This window comes from Podarcis erhardii, assembly GCF_964252035.2.
Source record: "Podarcis erhardii genome assembly, chromosome: 4".
Taxonomy (NCBI): domain Eukaryota; kingdom Metazoa; phylum Chordata; class Lepidosauria; order Squamata; family Lacertidae; genus Podarcis; species Podarcis erhardii.
Genome location: NC_138508.1, coordinates 57,990,258 through 58,010,803, shown reverse-complemented (window position 1 = coordinate 58,010,803; position 20,546 = coordinate 57,990,258). Strand labels below are relative to the sequence as shown.

The window sequence follows — 20,546 nt, the reverse complement described above, 5'->3', positions numbered from 1 at the left end:
TATGTATTCTAGAAATAGATTTCTTAGGGTGGTACTGACAGTGTGACGCTAAGTAATTTTGCTCTGAAATGAGCTGCACTGAATTCTGTTGGGCTTTCTCCCAGGTAGGTGAACGTAAAATGTTGCTAGAGCCGTTTGCACTCCCTGCCAGGTGCAGATGTTAGGAGTTTTAAAATGCAGTTGCAGCATTCATATTGCAGGCCTCCTTAAGCAAAACCCAATTCCAGCCTTATAAGTGAAAATGTGATTAATCTGAAATGCATCATTTAGATGAAGAACATTAACGCTGGATAGAGAATGAGTGTAGTTCTCAATTCAGTTCTACATTCTGGCCACTATGTAGGAAATGAAAAGCTGAACTTAACTCAAAAGTGTATGACTCATTTGAGCCTACATCTTGCCGAAATGCATGGACATTAGAAACAGGATCTGCCTTGGTTGGGCATCTTGTGCAAACTCAAGTTACAAATGCCTTTTGCAGATACGATGGTTGGAGAGCTTTTCTGAAAGAGTTCAGAGGTCAAAAGATACTGGATATGGTTCCAGTCTGGCAAAATTCCAGAAATTTTGGTGGTTTCCTTTTTCTTAAAGGGATCCGTTCCTACAGTGGGTTTTTTTTCCATTATGCCTGCAAATTCATGGTATGAGACTGAATGCTTTACCTTTTGTTGCAGGTATACCCTTTTTGCCCTGGTGAAGCAGTGATCTTAGATACTGCACGTACTTCCCAGGATCTTTTTGTTGAAAAGGGGCAGGCATATTTAGAAGCAATTTACAAGAAAAGGTACAAGTTGTTCCTCAGGGTCCTCTCCAACTATACAATTCTATGATTCTATGAAGATAAAACAACAGATGTCCCTGAGGCTTGAAATTCTGTGACTGATTTACAGAGCATTTGTACTTGGCAGTAAGTCCCACTATGTTCTATAGGGGTTGTACCCATATAAGTGTGCCTTAAAAATCATTTGTATGCAGTTACTGTGAGTGTGGGTAAGCAAATAGTTATGTGGAAGGGAAAACATTTTTAAAGTTCCGCACTGCTTTAGAAGTAAAACAGTGAACAGTTATTTTCCTATACCTGGTTTATTCTTCTGAAGTCTTATTCGGTTAAAAAGAGGCATTATCTGAGATAGTGTTTACTCTTGCTAATTATTAAGTTGTTGACGTAATATAGGCAGATTGTATATAACTCTCACATGGATCTTTGAAGATGCAGTTTGGTGAGCATGTGCCTCAGGGAATGACAAAATGAGCGTTCTTGACACACCCTCCTCAACTGCATCATTGGAAATGTCCTAAAGACTGAAACGGAAGCTTTGTTCACACCTTCATAATTTCGCATTCGTTGAATATATGGAGGGGGAGGGGGATCATTATGCTTGCTAGCTTTGCCACTGGCTGTGCTGAAGGTAAGAATGTGCTCTGAGTGCATGCAACTGGAGGGTCTTCATTCTTAGTTGCAACTCCTGATCTTCAATTCAGATCCTACATTCACACAGAGCTTGTTCTCACCTGTATCAAGGCTGTATCAAGTGTATCAAATGTATCAAGGCTGGGGATAAAGTAAGCAGAAACCATCCTGGTCCCTCTTGTGCATTCAGTGAATGTGTAAATATAAAATGAGGACAGGGCTCGTGCACTTTGGGGATAGTCAATTGACAAAATAGGTGCAGAATATAATAAAAAAAATTATGACTACAGATGGGATAGAAATGGAATATTAGTTTGAACATACTTGTGAATTCTCAATTTTCAAATAGCAAAGGACCCATGTATGTCAGAATTTTCCACACTTTTAACATCTCTTCTGTATTTGTGGGGATGAAAGAGAGCCCAGATGTGTGTGTTTGTGTGGTAATGATAGATACCTATCTTTTGATTCCTCTCAAACAAAATGAAAATCCGAGTCTTGAGTGGAAGGGATGATAGGTATTCTGTGAAATCGTTTCATGAGTTGATGGAACATGTTTGTATGATTATTGTAGCTGTTTAAGGGAATTCTATCTTGGGCATAACTTTCCAAATACTTAGATGTGGGTTTAATTGCCTATACCAGTAGATGTAGCGATAGACAAGACACCTTAGCTCAAATACTTTATTAATAGGTTGTGCATGTCCAAAGAGTTTTGTGTTGTGGTTTTGTTCTGTGGTAACTCACTTTCTGGCAAGAGCATGTAGTTGCTGTCTTTATGCCAACAAGCATTCATATGTGAAAGGTAATATAACTGCCATCTTCAACGTTGTAAAGATAACAGACATAGATATACACAAGGTTTGAAGATGAGGCTGAAAAAACAAGGTTGAACAGGATTTGGTTCTTTTTTGATAATTTAAATCCTTTGATAAGTAATGTGGCTTGCTGGCGAGATGCTTTAGGGTGTGTTTGGCTTTTGTTTGGGCCCCTCCAGACTGCTGTTTGTTTATTTTTGTGGGTGTTTTCTGCAATGTGACATCAACACAGTAGTACATTAATAGTGGATTTATCCTGGGCCATCATTCTGCTTCATTAGTTGTTCTGCAGTTCTTCCCCAATGTTACTGCATTCTTGCCTCCTGGAGGAGCAGTCTTGGGCTATAACAACAACAAAGCCCCCAGAACATGTGTGCTATGAAAAGTCACAGGATTTTAGCAGAACATTTAATAGGAGCATGCATCTATTACAAATGCAGCAGTGTGGTCACTTCAGAGCTTTGCGGGCACAAATGGTATTCATAGAACCATGGCTTTAAATTGTGGTGCCCAGAACTGGACACAGTATTCCAGGTGTGGTCTGACCAAGGCAGAATAGAGTGGTACTATTATTTCCCTTGATCTGGACACTATACTTCTTTTGATGCAGCTAAATAGCATTAGCTTGTTTGGCTGCTGCATCACACTGTTGACTCAGGTTAAGCTTGGGTATAACAGTCCTGATAACATCATGAAAAACCCATCATGGGGAATCCTCAACATCTGGTGAGGCCCTTTTTATGAAATCTCACTGTTGAGTAAAGTCAAACTTTGGCTTTCAAGATAGTCACATGATTTCACTACAAATTGATTGAATTGTATTTTGTTTTTTTGTAGTAGTTTCTGTGTGCCAAAAGATCAGGGTTCTTTCTACTGTTGCAACATTACACTGTAAAAGTCACTTCTGGCCCTGTCTTTTCAATAACTGTTTCAAAGTGGGCTGTACTGAACTTCTGACTTTTCTCTCTATCCATACATATATCAAAGTCCTTAGGTGAATGGGCTGCCTCATTCAGTTCAGGGAGGTAAGCTTTTTTTGAATACCCATCAGAGCATGTCTGTTGTCCCTTTTCTCACCCAGAGTTAATCCCTCCATAAAATGAGGTAAGCTTTGTAGGTGGTGTACCTGCGTGAAAGTGTGAGAGTACGCACACAGGCTTTTTGCACTTGAAATTGCCGGTTCATATTTGAAAAGATGGTCAGAGAGTGGCTGGCGCAATCCAGCCAGATGGACGGGGGACGGGGTATAAATAAAATTATCATCATTATTAAACTAATTATTATTAAGCATGTTTTAGTTTTCTGTTGGTTTTAATTTACATGCTACTTTTCCTTTGTATGTCACTTTGAGTTCCATTTTGTAAAAAGAAATGACTACAAAGTGCAAATAATAATAATAATGTTGTTCAAAGTGTAAATAGAAACCATTTGATTACTTTCTGTAGAAATCCTGTTTCCCTCTCAATTCCCTGATAGCTTAGCAAACTAGTAAACAAGTCATCAAGATAGGGATTGCCTTGTGATGTTTGAGAATGCCAGGATGTTGCTTAATATATTGATTCTGCAAATTCCAGTTATGTCAATATACCATACCCTGGCTCTGTATTTTAAAAATATTGACATCAGGTGCTTTGCAGCACTTCTGCTATCCTGGAGATTTATTGACAGTTACTTGGAGCACACAAGTCATGCTCAAGGTGGCATGTAGCAATGGGAAAATCAACATTTATGCAAATGCATACAAACAAAGACAATTAAAAGACCTGTTAAAATATCATCCTCTCAGTGTCTCTGCCAGAAAAATAAGCCCGAATGATACAAATTAAAAAACCCCCGATGGGGTTGGGGTTTCAGACACTGAGGGTCCAGTGGCCTACCTAAAGACATTATTGTAGTTTTTGGCACTGCAATGGAGAAACCTCTATCCAAAATGTTCATAAACACAACTTTGCTAAGAGCAGGTTTCTAGTTCTGTTCGCCTCCTAGGAAGGAAGGAACATCCAGTTGAACTGGAAAGTGACAGTGACGGAGTCCATATCACTGACCTCATTTGAATCTGAGGAAAGTTAAAGTATTATTGAGATTTTTAATTTTAAAAATTAAGGATTTGCTGGATTTTGGAGTCCGTTTTGAAATGTGTGGCTTAATCTGAGGGCCTTATTAATTGTGAAATATCTGAAGTTGTTAAGGGGCCATTAGATTTTTGGCATCAAATTGCCCACCTTTTCTGACAGCTCTCATAACGGGTAGGCCAGGAACATGGAAAGGTAACATGGAAGCAGGCCCATGCAGAGCTTGCTTGAAGCCTGGGGCGGGAGTCTTGTTAGAATAAAGTTATGAACTCAAACAGGCTGCCCCCAACCCTCTGCATGGAAGAGTGATGAAATGGCATCCTTTTGGCGCCATATAATTGAATCCTCCACCCCGAAATGTTCCTGGCAGCAGGCTTGTGGTTTTCTTCACGCCTCCATGGTCCACTAGTGCTAACTTGCCTTGCCCTGCCTCTAGACAAATGAAGCCCAGCTTCCCACCCAATTAGCATCTTTGCTACATGATGTGTGATCTGGGGTTTCCCCCACAAAATTATCTTAAAAGCTTTTCTTCTCATTTTACTTATATTAGGGAAGTGAACCTGTAGGGGTAACAGAAGAATTAAAAACCCCCAACTAAAATATTTTACAAAGATAGGCCAAGGCTGGGCAAAGTTCAGGCTTGTATCAGCTCTACCGTATTTTTCCGTGTATAACACAATCCAGTGTATAAGACGACCCTTATTTTTGGGAGCCCGAAATTAAGAAATTTAACAATTAAGAAAGTTGTTGAGGGGTTTTTTTGGGGGGGGGGGAGTTGCAAGAACAGTTGTTGAGCTTCTTTTGTAAGTTTGTTAAGCTGTTTTTCAACGATCCCCCCACTCTGGTTGATGGAACTGGTGCCGTAACTCACCGCATACTGATACCCACCATAAGCAGCCCCCTTGCCAATGTTCCTCACCCACCTGCCAAAGTTGGCCCATAAAGGGTCAGGGAGATAGCAATCTGGCCAGCCCCTGCTTTAGGACATGAAGAACACATAATTATTGAGAGCAGTTGTGCATAAAAAGTATTTAACATGTGAAAACAAGGAAGATTTAAGGTAAACAACCTGCAAATGATTCCAGAATGCAGTGTTCTATCATGTGTTATTATCTTTAGGAGATTTGTGTGTAAAGCTTTTCTTCTGGGCACACCCTCTCCAGTCATAACAGAGCCCAATATTGTTTTCAAGGTCTGAGAAGTCCTCTTATCAAACTACCAGAGTTACATCTGTGAGTCAACTGTGGGCTAGCTTTGACTTGAGACTTTCTCTAGAAATGGAAAGCAGGTGATTTTCTTCCACAATGAACTGAATTTGTGACGCACCACTTAAATAAATACAGCCACACAAGGCAAATTCCATTTCCGAGGAGGAGTGGTTGGTACATAAGCGTTTCTGCTGAAGCATGCTCCACCCCAAGGTTTAAAGCAGAGCTTTCCAGTCTTTTCATGTTGGTGACACACTTTTTAGACATGCATCATTTCACGATGCAGTGATTCAGTTTTGCATCATTTCGCGACACAGTAGTTCAGTTTTACTAGGAAACCGGACGTTAAACTGTTCCCTTTCCAGCCCCTGGAGGAGCGTGGGGTGTGTTTGCGTGACACACCTACACACTGCAGCCGACACACTAACGTCTTGCAACACACAGTTCAGAAAGCTCTGGTTTAAAGGGATACACAATTCAATTCAAGCTGTACCGTTCCAAGATGCAGAATGGGAAATCACATCTTGGGACGGTCCCCAACAATGAAGTTTTGAAAATCCCAGCACATAAAACTAGCACATCAGAGCAAGTCCTGTCTATCACTTTTGTCTCAGATGCAATACTTTCCTACAAGCAGGGACAGGCCTGTTAAACTACTCACCTACTAATTTTTGACATGGGCCTTGTGCTGAATTTAGCAGAGACTGAAGGTCCAGTAAAATTGGGCCATTTTGCTGACTTGCTGCCACACAAACCTAAAGCACAAGCTGATCCCTAGTGTGATCAGCAATAGAGGCTTTTGTTCCGCCCTTCCCTATTAAAGCCCCTCAGCTACATGTTACGATTTGCTTGTCTTTCTATGATTCTCTTCTCTGTGCTAGACACACACAGTTCCTTTCTGATAGAGACTTGTTTTCTGAACTCCTGACAATCTTTGTTCTCTTTGTCTGAACCCATCCCATCATTTTAAAACTGCATCACTCAGAACTAGACAGTTCTCCAGGCAAAGTCTGACTAGAGCAGAATAAAGTGCAGCTATTAATTTGTGTGTCCTGGAAACGATCTGTTAACCCAGCCTGCTGTCGCATTAGCCGCTTTGCAGCTGTGTCACGCTGCTGACTCATGTTCAGCACTGACCAGCTGCAATCCTGAGATCATTTTCACATGTCTGACTGTCAAGACACTATACCCAATCCTATACCTATGTATCTTATTTCTAAAGCACTTTATTACCTCAGTGCAGACCTTTGCATTGGACACATATTTTTGAAGGAGTTCAATTACATGTATTTAAAATCCCACTCTTTTAGCCAAGAAATACAGTCATACCTCGGGTTGAAGTAGCTTCAAGTTAAGTATTTTCGGGTTGTGCTCTGCGGCGACCCAGAAGTAACGGAGTGCGTTACTTCTGGGTTTCGCCGCTTGCGCAGACGCTCAAAATGATGACACACGCATGTGCAGAAGCAGCGAAACGCGGCACGTGCAGATGCACAGTCGTGTCTTACGTTTACTTCAGGATGCGAACGGGGCTCCAGAACGGATCCCGTTCTTATCCAGAGGTAACACTGTACTCCCAAAGCAGCTAAGGATTCTCACACAGAGAGACAGAGATGGATGCTGCCCTCAGGATTACAATCTTAAAAGACACAGAACAAAGTGAACATGGATTGGGAGGCAGGAGGAAATAATTTAACAGTTTCAAGTTCTTAGTTACAGTTTGTTCTAACAGAGGATGTACCTAAGATGTGAGATGGAAAAGTTCAAGGAGAGGAGGCACTAAAAGTTGCTGCAATCTTAGCTGCATCAATAGGTGGATTCTGCAATGCTGCTCCCTCCTCCCCCAGTCTGATGTTAATCATAGAATCATAGACCTGGTAGGGACCACCAGGGTCATCTAGTCCAACCCCCTGCAATGCAGGAATATTTTGCCCAATGTGGGGCTCGAATCCACAACCCTGAGATTAAGAGTCTCATGCTGAGTGAGCTGTCCTGGGAGCCCAGCAGTCAGGTGACAGTTTTGCAGGCTGTTTCTTTTCCTTTTTCCTGTACAGTTTCACGCTTTTCTATATATCGGACCCCAGGACAGTGGAGGGAAGGGAAATGCTTTAATTTCTCATTTCTCTTCTTCCCCGCCAGCCCAGTTTGTTTCTCTCCCCTGCTTTACCACATTGCTACTTCTTGCCACAGACCGTTGCATGCAGTGCCAGGATGATATCGTAAATACCAACAAGATTTTGGAACGACTCCCAGGCTCCTTAATATAACTGATTAACCTTAGGAAATAGATATCCCAAATCTGTTTGGCAAGACCCATGCTATGAGTGGAGCTGAGATTACACACCCTTAAGGCTATAAATGTCATGCAAAGTGTGATGACTTCGGCTTCTGTACACTGATACACTGAATGCCACTCAAGTGGGTGTTGCATAATCTTGGCACACATAAGGCATTACTATGAAGTAACTGAGATCCTCCTAGTATCATTTGCAACTGCCATGGAAGTCGTAGGGCATAAACAGAAGATGGATATAGAAGGGTCTATATCAGGGAAGGGGAACTCGGTGCCCTCCAGGTTGCCATTACCTCCAGCCAGCATAGCCAGTGGTTGGGGATGATGGGAGCTGGAATCCAACAAAATCTGGAGAGCTACAGGTATATATGGAAGCACATTGTCCTGCACCTGGACCAATGAGGGCAAACAACTGCGTTTTAATTATTTATTAGTGAACCCGGTTATATCAGCTCCTAATGTGCAAGTGATATACAGCAATACTCCCCACTAACTACGACATCTGTGCCTGTCTTCGCCCATTTGGAGCAATGGGATATATCTACCCCCAGTTCCTCCTTAAAAACCCTTGGCTGATGCTCTGTATTCAAAATGAGCCAGGCGCCAGGCACAGTTTGCACCGATCAGCCACTTGCGACCAAGTGAAGATACCTGGGTGCCAGGATGGTGTCTGACAGCTCCATCATCTGGAGGTGCATGCCTGGGGATCCTTGGACCTAGACTGTTTTCACACACTCATACGACATCTCATATAATTCTATCAGTTACATTTTATCTGCATAATCAGAATGAATTTCAGGAACCAAAATGCTTTTTCTGTGCAGCAGGAACAGAGAACATCATGATAGTTAATTGTTGTCGCTTGTCTCCACCTACCCCACCCCTCTGCCCTGCTCAACAGTTGTGAAGAATATTCCATTGTTATGAATAGTCAGTGTCACCATTAAGAAAAAGGGGTAAGAATATGTGGACGCTCCCTGGGTCAAGGGACTTATCTTCTTTAAGTTCTCAGAGCTCTTAACCTAGCTCAAGTTTGCCATCTGAACTAGCCAGATGTTTAACTGATAATCACAGCCAGTGATTGCAAAACAAGACTTTTCACAAATGTTGAAGTACGATTCAACTGCCAGTCCAGTGTGCTTCTGTATAGAGAGAATATGATGGGGTGAGGTGTGTCTCACCACAGGCAACAGAATGTCTTGTGCCAGTTTAAACTGTCTCACTATTCTTTTGTCAGCTGGCAAGTTAATGTTAACCAAGGTGTGGGGCATCGGGTGTGGGCCCTGAATGTGCCTCTCTTTCTCTCTGGCCCTCTGAACACTCCCCAGACCACCACCCCCCACTGGATCCTTTTTGCACCTGGTGTTTTTGCTTGGCAAGAGTGTAGCCTTGAACTTGGGTGATGTCTCGTGCTTCTCTGGATGGAAGATACAGAGGTGTGTGTAAACTAGCCTGTTGTTCAGAGGGAAAATTTACATCAGTTGTTCCACCTACGGTTTCCTCTGACCCTGCCCTGCCACTAGAATCTGGCCCACAGATATTTGCTCAGAAGTGAATGTGACCATCATGCTAGAAAAGGTCTCTTCCCTCCCCTCCTTACTCTATAAGAGTTGTGGACTTTTTTATTCTTATCCAAAAGAGCAAGCTGGGACAAAATATGCCAGGCAAAGCAAATGAAAGTTTGTTTTTTCAGTAATCACCCTGCTACAAAGCAAGCTCAAGCTCTTTCACAACAGCTTTAATCTAGAGCTCTGGTTTTGGAATTGGCAACCCCCTTATCTAGAACACCCCAGTGATAATTCCACAAGGATCTCAATGCTGTGTATGATCAAAGGCTGTCTTAATTCTAAGTACAATACACTTATGCACTACTTTACTGTATGATGCTAGCATCTATTGCCATCTATTGTCCAAAAGTTGTTTCATGTTGAGGTTCATCTGGGGATTTTAAGGTAAGGAGGGGAGTTGCCATGGGAAAATGCCTGACGTAAGGCATCTTCAAATTGGCCAGTTACTCCCTCACTTCTTAGACTTGGCCTGTGAAGTAGGGCAAAGCATGAAGGCCACTTATGAGATAAGCTAGTGGCTTTATATGAGAAGGAAATAATAAATAAACTTTCCCCTGCTTCCTTTGCAAAGCCTTTTTTTCTGATTACATTTGCATAAATGTTATAATTAAATGACTGACAAGTGCTGGAAGTGGATTCAAGATGGCTCCCAGCGGGCTAATGCTCTACTTGCTAAATGATTGGTCACCTACTAGGGAGAATATGAAGGTTCTTCAGAATGCAGTAGAGAAAGAAGTCTCAAATTTCAAGTGAAATGCCGCTTTGTAAAAGCATTTCACTTCACAAACCTCACGATTTAGTCTGGCAAACCGTTATGTAGGGCAATGCAGAAGCTTTTTAGTGGATCTTGAATTTAGGAATTTGTAGGCTCACCTATCCTGTTCCTTGTCGCTCTAAGACTTGGGTCTGCAAATATCTATTCAGGTAAAATTTGCGCTTAAGGTTGCAACTTCTTCTCCTTGGCAGAAGGGGGCCCTTTTATGACAGAAGGATACTAACCTTCTGTGATCTTGCTTCTGAATCAGCGCAAATGGGTGTTGAGAGGTAGTGAGAAGAGGATGCCTCCAAATTATCAATGTCTGCTGACAATTATGGAGTCAGTCTCTAGAAATGCACCAATTCTAGAAGATTCCAAGTAGTGTCTTGCTTGGGAGTATTTTGTGCACTTTATTATTTGTCCAGGGGCAGCATTTCCTGGTACACTTGAAGTTTCTAGTTCTAGATTTTCCAGTCTTTCAGGCTTTAATGTTGCTGTTGATTGTTTATGGATATAACTGCGCCTTTTAACCTCTTGTTTCCTGAGATCTTGGAGAAAAATATTGCCTGCTGTGTGTAGTATAATAAGGGAAATAACATTTTCTTTCAGGTCACATAAGTCATATTATAGGACAATTTGCAAGATGATCATGGGAGCTGAAAGGAAAGGTTACAACATTTGGCCATTTTTAGGGCAAGTAAGGAGGCTGGGGGACATGGTAAAGGTAAAGGGACCCCTGACCATTAGGTCCAGTCATGACCGACTCTGGGGTTGTGGTGCTCATCTTGCTTTATTGGCCAAGGGAACTGGCGTACAGCTTCTGGGTCATGTGGCCAGCATGACTAAGCTGCTTCTGGCGAACCAGAGCAGCGCACGGAAACGCCATTTACCTTCCCGCTGGAGCGGTACCTATTTATCTACTTGCACTTTGACGTGCTTTCAAACTGCTAGGTTGGCAGGAGCTGGGACCGAACAACAGGAGCTCACCCCGTCTTGGGGATTCGAACCGCTGACCTTCTGATTGGCAAGTCCTAGGCTCTGTGGTTTAACCCACAGCGCCACATAAAACACTACCTGGTGTGGAGAAAGTGAACAGAGAGACATTTTCCTCCCTCATACTGTTAGATCTGGGCTCATCCAGTGAAGCTGAAGGTCAGAGGTTTGGGGACAGACAAAAAGAAATACTTTTTCACGCAGTCCGTAGTTATCTATGTAACTCACTGTCACAAGATGGAGTAAGGGGTTTAGAGAAATTCATGGGGCCTCAGGTGATCAATGGATCCTTGTCATGATGGCTGTGCACTACCTCCACTGCTGGGTCTCTGGGGTGAGTTCTGTTTGTGCCCAGGTTCTGCTTTGGAGCTTCTAGTTTTGGCATCTAGTTAACCACTGTAAGAACAAGATGCTGGACTACATGGGCCATTGGCCTGACCCAGCAGCGGTGTTCTTTTGTTCTGTTCAATATTGGGATCGTGCGATCAGAACCAAGGTAGGGAAATGAATTCCAGATGAACTAGTCTAGAATTTGTAAAAGCTGTGGAAGGTGCCCCCCCTTAATTTACTGAGATGTTCCTGGTGTGTGAGAGAGAATCGTTATCAGGAATGGAGAGGGTACAGCTCTGTGTTAGAGCATATGCTTTTCATGCAGAAGGTCCCAGAGTTTAACCTTGGATTCCCCAGCTGAAAAAAGGACTGGGTACCAGCTTGATGGTGATGGGAAAGGCATTTGCCTGAGAGCCACTGCCTATGAGAGTACAGTCATACCTTGGATCCTGAATTCCTTGGTACTTGGACGTTTTGGCTCCCAAATGCCGCAAACCCAGAAGTGAGTGTTCCAGTTTGCAAATGTTCTTTGGAACATGAACGTCCGGCGCAGCTTCCAATTGGCTTCAGGAACTTCCTGCAGCCAATCAGAAGTTGTGCTTTGGTTTCCAAACGTTTTGGAAGTCAAACGGACTTCCAGAACGGATTCCGTTCAACTTCCAAAATGACTGTAACTAGTACTGGGCTAGATGGATCAGTTGTCTTACATACAGTAAGGGCATTTTATTTTAGGTGGTAAAACTTAATTTTTTGCATTTATTGACAATTACTGTATTTTGCCTAATGGCGAGTGAAAATTTCATTAGTCCCTTTCTTCCCTTGAGGTCACAATGCCATCGTTTCCCACAGAAGCTGGGATGGACACCTTGGCTTGCTCTCACTTCTCAGCCAGCTGCACACCCAATGGAATTCCAGAGAAGGAGCCTTGCAACTCCCCAGAGAAGGAAAGGAAGTGGATCAGGCCTGACATTCCAAGCAAGTGTACCTGGGAGCTTGGGAAATCTCCTTCTGAGTCGCCCCATCACCATGTTGCAAGGTAAGCTGCCATTCAATAGAACCACAAACTGAGGTCTGATTAGCTTTGGTAGTTAGAATCCAGCGCGCTCGTTTGGTTTGATACTTTGCAAGCCATGTTGAGGTGCTGGTTGATATTGCTGTGGGGTTTACAGTTGTTTCCCATCCCTGTTCTATGTTCATGTGTCTTTCTGGTTTAGATCCGAGACTCCAAAAATTATGCCAGACATCCTCAAGAAGATCGGCGATACTCCCTTGGTGCGAATCAACAAAATTGGGAAGCTCTTTGGACTTAAATGTGAACTTTGTAAGTATCTTCTGGTTAGCTGCAGTTGTAAATGCAAACATTTGTGCTGTCGCAATGATCAAGAAGGACCAGTTCAGCCAGGATTTTGGTAGTGTTTGCTGTAAACTCGGCTTGACTGTAAAGCCACTGGCCAGTTCAAAAGAGAAATAATAATAATAATAATAATAATAATTTATTATTTGTACCCCGCCCATCTGGCTGGGTCTCCCCAGCCACTCTGGGCGGCTTCCAACAAAGATGAAAAATACACTAAAATGTCACATATTAAAAACTTCCCTGAACAGGGCTGCCTTCAGATGTCTTCTGAATGTCAGGTAGTTGTCCATCGCCTTGACATCCGATGGGAGGGCATTCCACAGGGCGGGCGCCACCACCGAGAAGGCCCTCTGCCTGGTTCCCTGCAACTTGGCCTCTCGCAGTGAGGGAACCGCCAGAAGGCCCTCGGAGCTGGACCTCAGTGTCCAGGCAGAACGATGGGGGAGGAGACGCTCCTTCAGATATACTGGACCGAGGCCATTTAGGGCTTTAAAGGTCAGCACCAACACTTTGAATTATGCTCGGAAACGTACTGGGAGCCAATGTAGGTCTTTCAAGACCAGTGTTATATGGTCTCGGCGGCCGCTCCCAGTCACCAGTCTAGCTGCCGCATTCTGGATTAGTTGTAGTTTCCGGGTCACCTTCAAAGGTAGCCCCACGTAGAGCGCATTGCAGTAGTCCAAGCGGGAGATAACCAGAGCATGTACCACTCTGGCGAGACAGTCTGCAGGCAGATAGGGTCTCAGCCTACGTACCAGATGGAGCTGGTAAACAGCTGCCCTGGATACAGATTTGACCTGTGCCTCCATGGACAGCTGTGAGTCCAAAATGACTCCCAGGCTGCGCACCTGGTCCTTCAGGGGCACAGTTACCCCATTCAGGACCAGGGAATCCTCCACACCTGCCCGCCTCCTGTCCCCCCAAAACAGTACTTCTGTCTTGTCAGGATTCAACCTCAATCTGTTAGCCGCCATCCATCCTCCAACCGCTTCCAGACACTCACACAGGACCTTTACCGCCTTCACTGGTTCTGATTTAAAAGAGAGGTAGAGCTGGGTATCATCTGCATACTGATGAACACCCAGCCCAAACCTCCTGATGATCCCTCCCAGCGGCTGCATGTAGATGTTGAAAAGCATGGGGGAGAGGACAGAACCCTGAGGCACCCCACAAGTGAGAGCCCAGGGGTCTGAACACTCATCCCCCACCACCACTTTCTGAACACGGCCCAGGAGGAAGGAGCGCAACCACTGTATGACAGTGCCCCCAGCTCCCAGGCCCTCAAGACGGTCCAGAAGGATGTCATGGTCGATGGTATCAAACGCCGCTGAGAGATCCAGCAGAACTAGGAAACAGCTCTCACCTTTGTCCCTAGCCCGCCGGAGATCATCAACCAGTGCGACCAAGGCAGTTTCAGTCCCATGATGAGGCCTGAATCCCGACTGGAAGGGATCCAAATGGTCCGCTTCTTCCAGGCGTGCCTGGAGTTGTTCAGCAACCACTCGCTCAATCACCTTGCCCAAGAATGGAAGGTTTGAGACTGGGCGATAATTGGCCATCGTGGCCGCATCTAAAGATGGTTTTTTAAGAAGCGGTTTAATAACCGCCTCTTTCAGCGGGTCTGGGAAGGCTCCCTCACGGAGGGAAGCATTCACCACCCCACGAAGCCCATCGCCCAGTCCTTCCCGGCTAGCTTTTATAAGCCAGGATGGGCAAGGATCCAGGAGACAGGTGGTTGGCTTCACTCGTCCAAGCAGCCTGTCCACATCCTCGGAGGTAACAGATTGGAATTGATCCCACACAACTTGACCAGACAGGACTCTAGCACTCTCCCGCCCCGGCCCTGCTCCCACGGTGGAGTCTACTTCTTCCCGAATCTGAGCGATTTTATCTGCAAAAAATTTTGCAAAATCATTGCAGGAGAACATGTGGCCCGTACTGGGCCCCGATGTTACAGGTGGTTCCGCTAAATTGTGAACCACCTGAAAGAGTCTCCTGCTGCTGTTTTCTGCAGATGCAATAGAGGCGGTGAAGAAAGTCTTCGCCGTCGCTATCGCCACTTGGTAGGCTCGACGTTGAGCTCTAACCTGTGTCCGGTCAGATTCAGAATGAGTTATTCCACAGGGCGGGCTCCTGCAAGTAAAGAAATACAGCATTGGGCTGATTCAGAGCTGATATCTCAAAAGCCTTTTGTTTTGTCACCTTCTGTGTTAAATTATATTTCTTTAATTTTACTTCTGTCATTTGTAGACTGCCCAATTGACAATGTCCTCTGGATTGACATAAACCAGAAACAATAAAAAGAAGCCTAGAAAAATAAAATATAACTAATCACAGTACAGAACTAACTAAATAAATAAACTAGTAGTGCCAAAATGATACCGAATGAATAATTAGTGGGTGTTGTCTGCAACGGGGTGCAAAGGAAGTGGGAAGCTATTGCTGCACCGTGTGTGTTTCTGCACCCAGCGAGGCTATAAATTGGCCAGGTGCATTTTTCCCCTGAAAGAGGGCTAGACATTAAAAGCTGACGTGTCCCCTCTATTGATAAACGGGGGGAAATGAAACCTAGTCTTTGTGCTTTCCAGTGGCAAAATGTGAGTTTTTCAATGCTGGAGGGAGTGTGAAAGACCGGATCAGCCTAAGGATGGTAGAAGATGCTGAAAGGGATGGGATTCTGAAACCTGGAGATACCATTATTGAACCAACGTCAGGAAACACAGGTACGGTTGCTTGGGAGTGAGAGCAATTGTAGTGTGTTGTTGGGCATAGCAGTAATGCAGACAGGAGGATAATAGGACAGGGATTGCTGAACAGGTATCTGGGGAGCTTTATTTCTCCCCAAAATGGAAGCAACATGATGGATATGAGAACATTAAGCTCTCCCATTGAAGTCATTGAGATAATCAAGCAATATCTCTTGTGTAAAATCATGGAGCTCTTTGTGTTTACCAAACTGAATGAGAAATACTGTCAGAACTAGTTTTCCCAACAGTTTACCTTTTAGAATCTATGTTCAATTGCATTATTTTTTTAAAGGAAACTCATCCTCCTTTTAACAATTTCCAGTCCTCTATTAGATTATGCTTTCAACAGAGCTGTGGAACGTTACTCATTCATATAGACACAATGTGATATCACATCCAGAGGAGAGAACAAGTATGAAGAAAGCTTTAGTTGTCCTTATACGCTGGTACAGTATAAGGTTAAGGACATGGTTAAGGACATGAACTATGAGCTGGAAGGTCCCTTGTGTGAATCACATTAATTCAGCCTTGAATTCACTTGATAGCTTTTACTGTGTCTCTGTCAGACACGCCCCCCCCCATCATCATCATGTTATATAAACAGCAAATGTTGCCTGTTCCTTTTCACTGAAAGCTTTGGAAACTGTTACATCAAAGTGTTGTTTGAAAGCCCAAGGTGTCCAAGGACTGATGATGTGGTTTAATTGATCAGAAGTTGTTCAAAGGCCTTTGAATTCTTAAGTTCCTTGATGCTCCACTTAACACTCAGCAGTCAAGTCCCATTGTGATGTCAGAGAAGTTAAACCAATGGTAGCCAGAGCTGCCATGACACCTCTGGCTGCAGAGAGACACTGTGAAATCAGAGCTGATTGGCATCAAGAAATGAGGGTCATGCAGAGAGGAAGAAATAGAGGGGGCGGTTGGAAGACTGAAAAAATCAGTGAACACAGAAGAGCTTTTAAAGGGGAACAGAGCCATGATCTGTTGTAATGACTAAGCTAATCTGTAACACGGGGGCGTTGTAAGGATTACTGAGCAATGTATATGAACAGATAGCTTTTCCTACCTAAATAGTAAGCAGTCTTATTGGATTAGCTTTTCACTCTTCTCTTGGGAATCTTCCAGCGCTGCATAATTCCCCAAACATATTAGAACATCAATACTGCTTTTGTTAAAAAGAACAGTGTGATCTTTGGCATCTCTTAAGATCTAAGCTGTACCTCTTGTTCTCCTACACTCTCAGAAAACACAGACCGCTCTGTTGTGGTTCTGTTCTGCACAGGCCGAGTTTAGAGTGTTATGATTGTGTTACGTACAAGTGGACACAAAACTTCACAGCAGGTAGTTGTCCTTGTAGTTGAAACAGCCTTAGATTTTACACTGAATGTATTGAATGCTTTCTCGCTAATCTCTGAAATGGTACCTTCCAGTGGTTAGCGATATTGCCCCCTGATGTCTGGGGAAAAGATGAATCAGGATGTAATCCTAAACTGCCATGTGTGTTGGGAGAGAAGCATACACACAACTAGAAGTGTCTTGAAAGCTTTTTTAACTACAGCCAGAAACTTGGCTAAACCGGCAGTCTTCTTGTTAATATAAAAATGGCTTGTTCTATCAGTATGAGTACCCAGTTGGTCCAGAATGGCAGGGCATACATTTCAGGGATGTCATAACTCAGTGGTAGAACATATGCTCTACGTACAGAAGGTCTCAGGCTCAAATCCCTGGCATCTCTAGAAAAGACTGGAAAAGGTTCCTTTCTGAATACCTGGAGAGACAGGTCAGTTGGTGTAGACCTGCCTTCCCCAAACTGGTGCCTTCTCAGATGTTTTGAACCACACCTCTCATTATCTTTGACCATTGACCATGGTGGCTGGGACTGTTAGTAACTCTAGTCAAAAACATCTACAGAGCACTAGCTTGAGGAAGACGGATAGAGACAGTACTATATGAGATAGGCAACCAGCTGGACTCTGTATAAGGCTGGTTCCTGTGCTCCTGCAAGTAAAGAGTTTTAAAATATAAATGTGTGGCTTCCTTAGTGATGCATTTCCTTGGTTCCAGGGATCGGACTGGCTTTGGCAGCTGCAGTGAAAGGCTACCGCTGTATCATCGTCATGCCAGAGAAAATGAGCATGGAGAAGGTCAGAGCTGCTTATCATTTCAGATGCTTACAAATTGTCACTTGTTGTGTAATTGGTTAACTGGGACATCGTTAGCCAGCAACGCAGATGGCTGCATATAGGGTAGATGCTGTTTAATACGGTAGTTCTGAAACTTGCTGTTTCAGTGAGGTAGCAAAATGTTTAATGAGGTTCAGGATTTGGACTGACATTCAGTATTTGAAGTTTAGTCTGGCATTAGGCTGGGAGTAAAATAGCCGACATCTGAATTAATACATAGTGAAAGCCACTCAAAGTCTTATAGCTTAAAGTTTAATTTCCCCGTTGCTCAGGTGTTGTGTGGTGCATTTCACAAATTTGCTCCCTCTTTTTTGAAATCAGGTGGATGTTCTGCGAGCTCTTGGGGCAGAAATTGTGAGAACTCCAACTACTGCTAGATTTGACTCTCCAGAATCTCATGTCGGCGTGGCGTGGAGACTGAAAAATGAAATCCCTAATTCCCACATATTGGATCAGGTAAAGAGGCAGAAGGAGAGAAGTACTTCAGATAGCTAGGTTCTAAGTGGAATACACTCCTTTTCATTCATCGTTCTAATATCTCAGTGAAGCTGATAAGTTATAATTCCCAATTCTCAGGCACAGGGATGGAAGAGTCTCTGCCTGAAACCTGGGACAGTCTTCACAGGTCAATATAGACCAGTCTTCCCTGACTCGGTGCCTTCCAAGTATTTTGGACTACTCATCCCATCAACATCAGTCGGCAAGACTAATGGTCAGTTATGGCTGGAGCTGTAGTCCAGAACATTTGGAGTGGCACAGGTTGGGAAAGGCTGATGTAGACAATACTGAGCTAATAGAACCAATGGCTTGTTTCATTATAAGTCAACTTCCTATATAATCTTAAATCGATTGGACTAAAGTTAATTGCACTTAACTTGTCCTCCAACTCATACACAATTGTCGTCCTGTGGGTGGGGCTCCGTTGTGGGCTAGTTAGCCACTGAAGAGGAGCAAGCATTGGTGGTACGTAAGGAGCATGTACACCTCTATAGTAGTAAAAAAATAATAATTAAGTGGTGCTGAGACCATAATTGGAACTCCCTTCCTATTGCTATCTGATAGGTGCGTTCACTGTATTCTTTTCGGTGCCTGCTGAAGACATTTTTATTTAGACAAGTCTTCCCAGGTGTTTAGAAAGTGTGTATGAGTTCTACTTTGTTTTAGCCTATTCTGTTGCGGGTTAAACTTTTGGTATGTTTTAAATTATAGTTGTGAGCATTTTAGTGAGCATTTTATTGTTTTATCTTTTTTGTAAACCACTTTACAAAATCAAGCGGTATATAAATTTTATGAAATAAATAAAATAACAGTACTTTGGCAAAGAAACACCCCATGTTCTACTCTGGGGGTATATCAGGGAACAGGGCCTTCTCAGCAGTGACCCAAAATTCCAGAAACCAGATCCGTGCAAGATCAGGCAAGTGCTATATGTAGGGATTTTCAAGTGGGCTTTAAAGACTTTTGCTCCCTCTCTGTAACTTTCTGTGGATGAGGTAAATTAGACCGTCAATATAATGTCCTAAATTGAAACATGGGAAACTCCCTTCTACTGAGTCAGGCCACTGGTCATCTAGCCCAGTTTTGTCTACTGGCAGCTGCTCTCCAGGGTTTCAGTTTTCCCCAGCCCTGTCTCAAAACACCAGGAATTGAACCTGGCTCCTTTTGCATGTGCTCTGTCATTGAGCTATGGCCCTTCCTGATAGCATGAGGATTTGGGGAGGTAGGTTTTTCTTGTGTTTACTTTTTAGATTATTATTTAATGGGCTTGCTTTTAATGGTACTTGTAATAGCTGCTTTTTGCTATTGTATACTGCTTAGTGGAGGATTCTTCCTTTAAAAAGCAGCTTATACATTTATTAAACATTTAAGTCCAGCAACAGCCCTCTTTGTAAACTTGCCAGACTGTTGTTTTTCTACATTTTCCTTTCATTTTTCAACATAGTACCGCAACGCCAGCAACCCCCTGGCCCATTACGATTCCACGGCTGAGGAGATCCTGCAGCAGTGTGATGGTATGTTCAGCGGGCAGGTAACCCTTGGGCCCCTCATCCTAGATGCTTTGAGAAAAGGGGGGTTCTGGGAAATTGCAAGGCTACTATAGGGCCAGGATGCATAGAGACGTGGTGTCAGTGGGTCTCCAACAGCCCCCAAGCTACTTTTCTCCTGCAAGTTTGCCATGCCCGAGAATTATAGAGTTGGAAGGGACCCCATGGGTCATCTAGTCCAACCCCCTGCAATGCAGGAATCTCAACTAAAGCATCCGTGACAGATGGCCATCCAACCTCTGCCTAAAAACCTCCAAGGAAGGAGAACCCATCACCTCCCAAGAAGTGCTATGACGTCTTTTAATTTGCATAGTGTTCTAATGGCTGGAATCAAGATAAGGCTTCAACATTGCTATAACTTAGCAATTCCACAGCACATTCCAGTGCATAAAGTATTTTACAACTCTTCTCTCAAATTATTCTCACAATAGCTCTCTGTGGCTGGTTAGGCTCGGTGCCAATTAACATGTTGCAACAGAGCGGATGTACTACCATGTATTTGTGTCACTGGGTAAATGAGGTACATGTCCACTTCACACATTATCAAGTACGCCCTAAATGGAGCATTGCATGAGTGTGGGGTGGACCTGCGACATCCACAACATGTGAACCAGTAGCTAGAGACAGTGCTTTACCTAAAACCATCGGTGGAGCTTTGTGCCAGAGCAAAGATTTAGATATTGGTTTCCCATCTTGAAAGCCCATATCTATATCTCTAAATGAATATCTCATAGATCCATAGATACAGGATTATTGTTTCATTTGCT

General features: G+C 43.5%; 1 protein-coding gene across 4 annotated transcripts in view; it reads left to right on the top strand.

The window, feature by feature from the left end:
- Positions 1-20,546, top strand: part of LOC309340083 (cystathionine beta-synthase-like) — a 38,356-nt gene that overhangs the window by 1,221 nt on the left and 16,589 nt on the right. The window contains exons 1-7 of one of the 4 annotated variants that reach the window (XM_081858592.1): positions 736-907; positions 12,272-12,483; positions 12,662-12,768; positions 15,393-15,527; positions 17,616-17,695; positions 18,056-18,190; positions 19,677-19,746. In XM_081858592.1, the coding sequence (XP_081714718.1) occupies positions 12,278-12,483; positions 12,662-12,768; positions 15,393-15,527; positions 17,616-17,695; positions 18,056-18,190; positions 19,677-19,746 (733 nt within the window). In that variant the 5' untranslated portion in view covers positions 736-907; positions 12,272-12,277. Of the gene's footprint in view, positions 1-735; positions 908-9,094; positions 9,236-12,271; positions 12,484-12,661; positions 12,769-15,392; positions 15,528-17,615; positions 17,696-18,055; positions 18,191-19,676; positions 19,747-20,546 lie in introns of those variants that run through there. The other 3 variants (XM_081858590.1, XM_081858593.1, XM_081858591.1) reach the window with 3 other exon arrangements.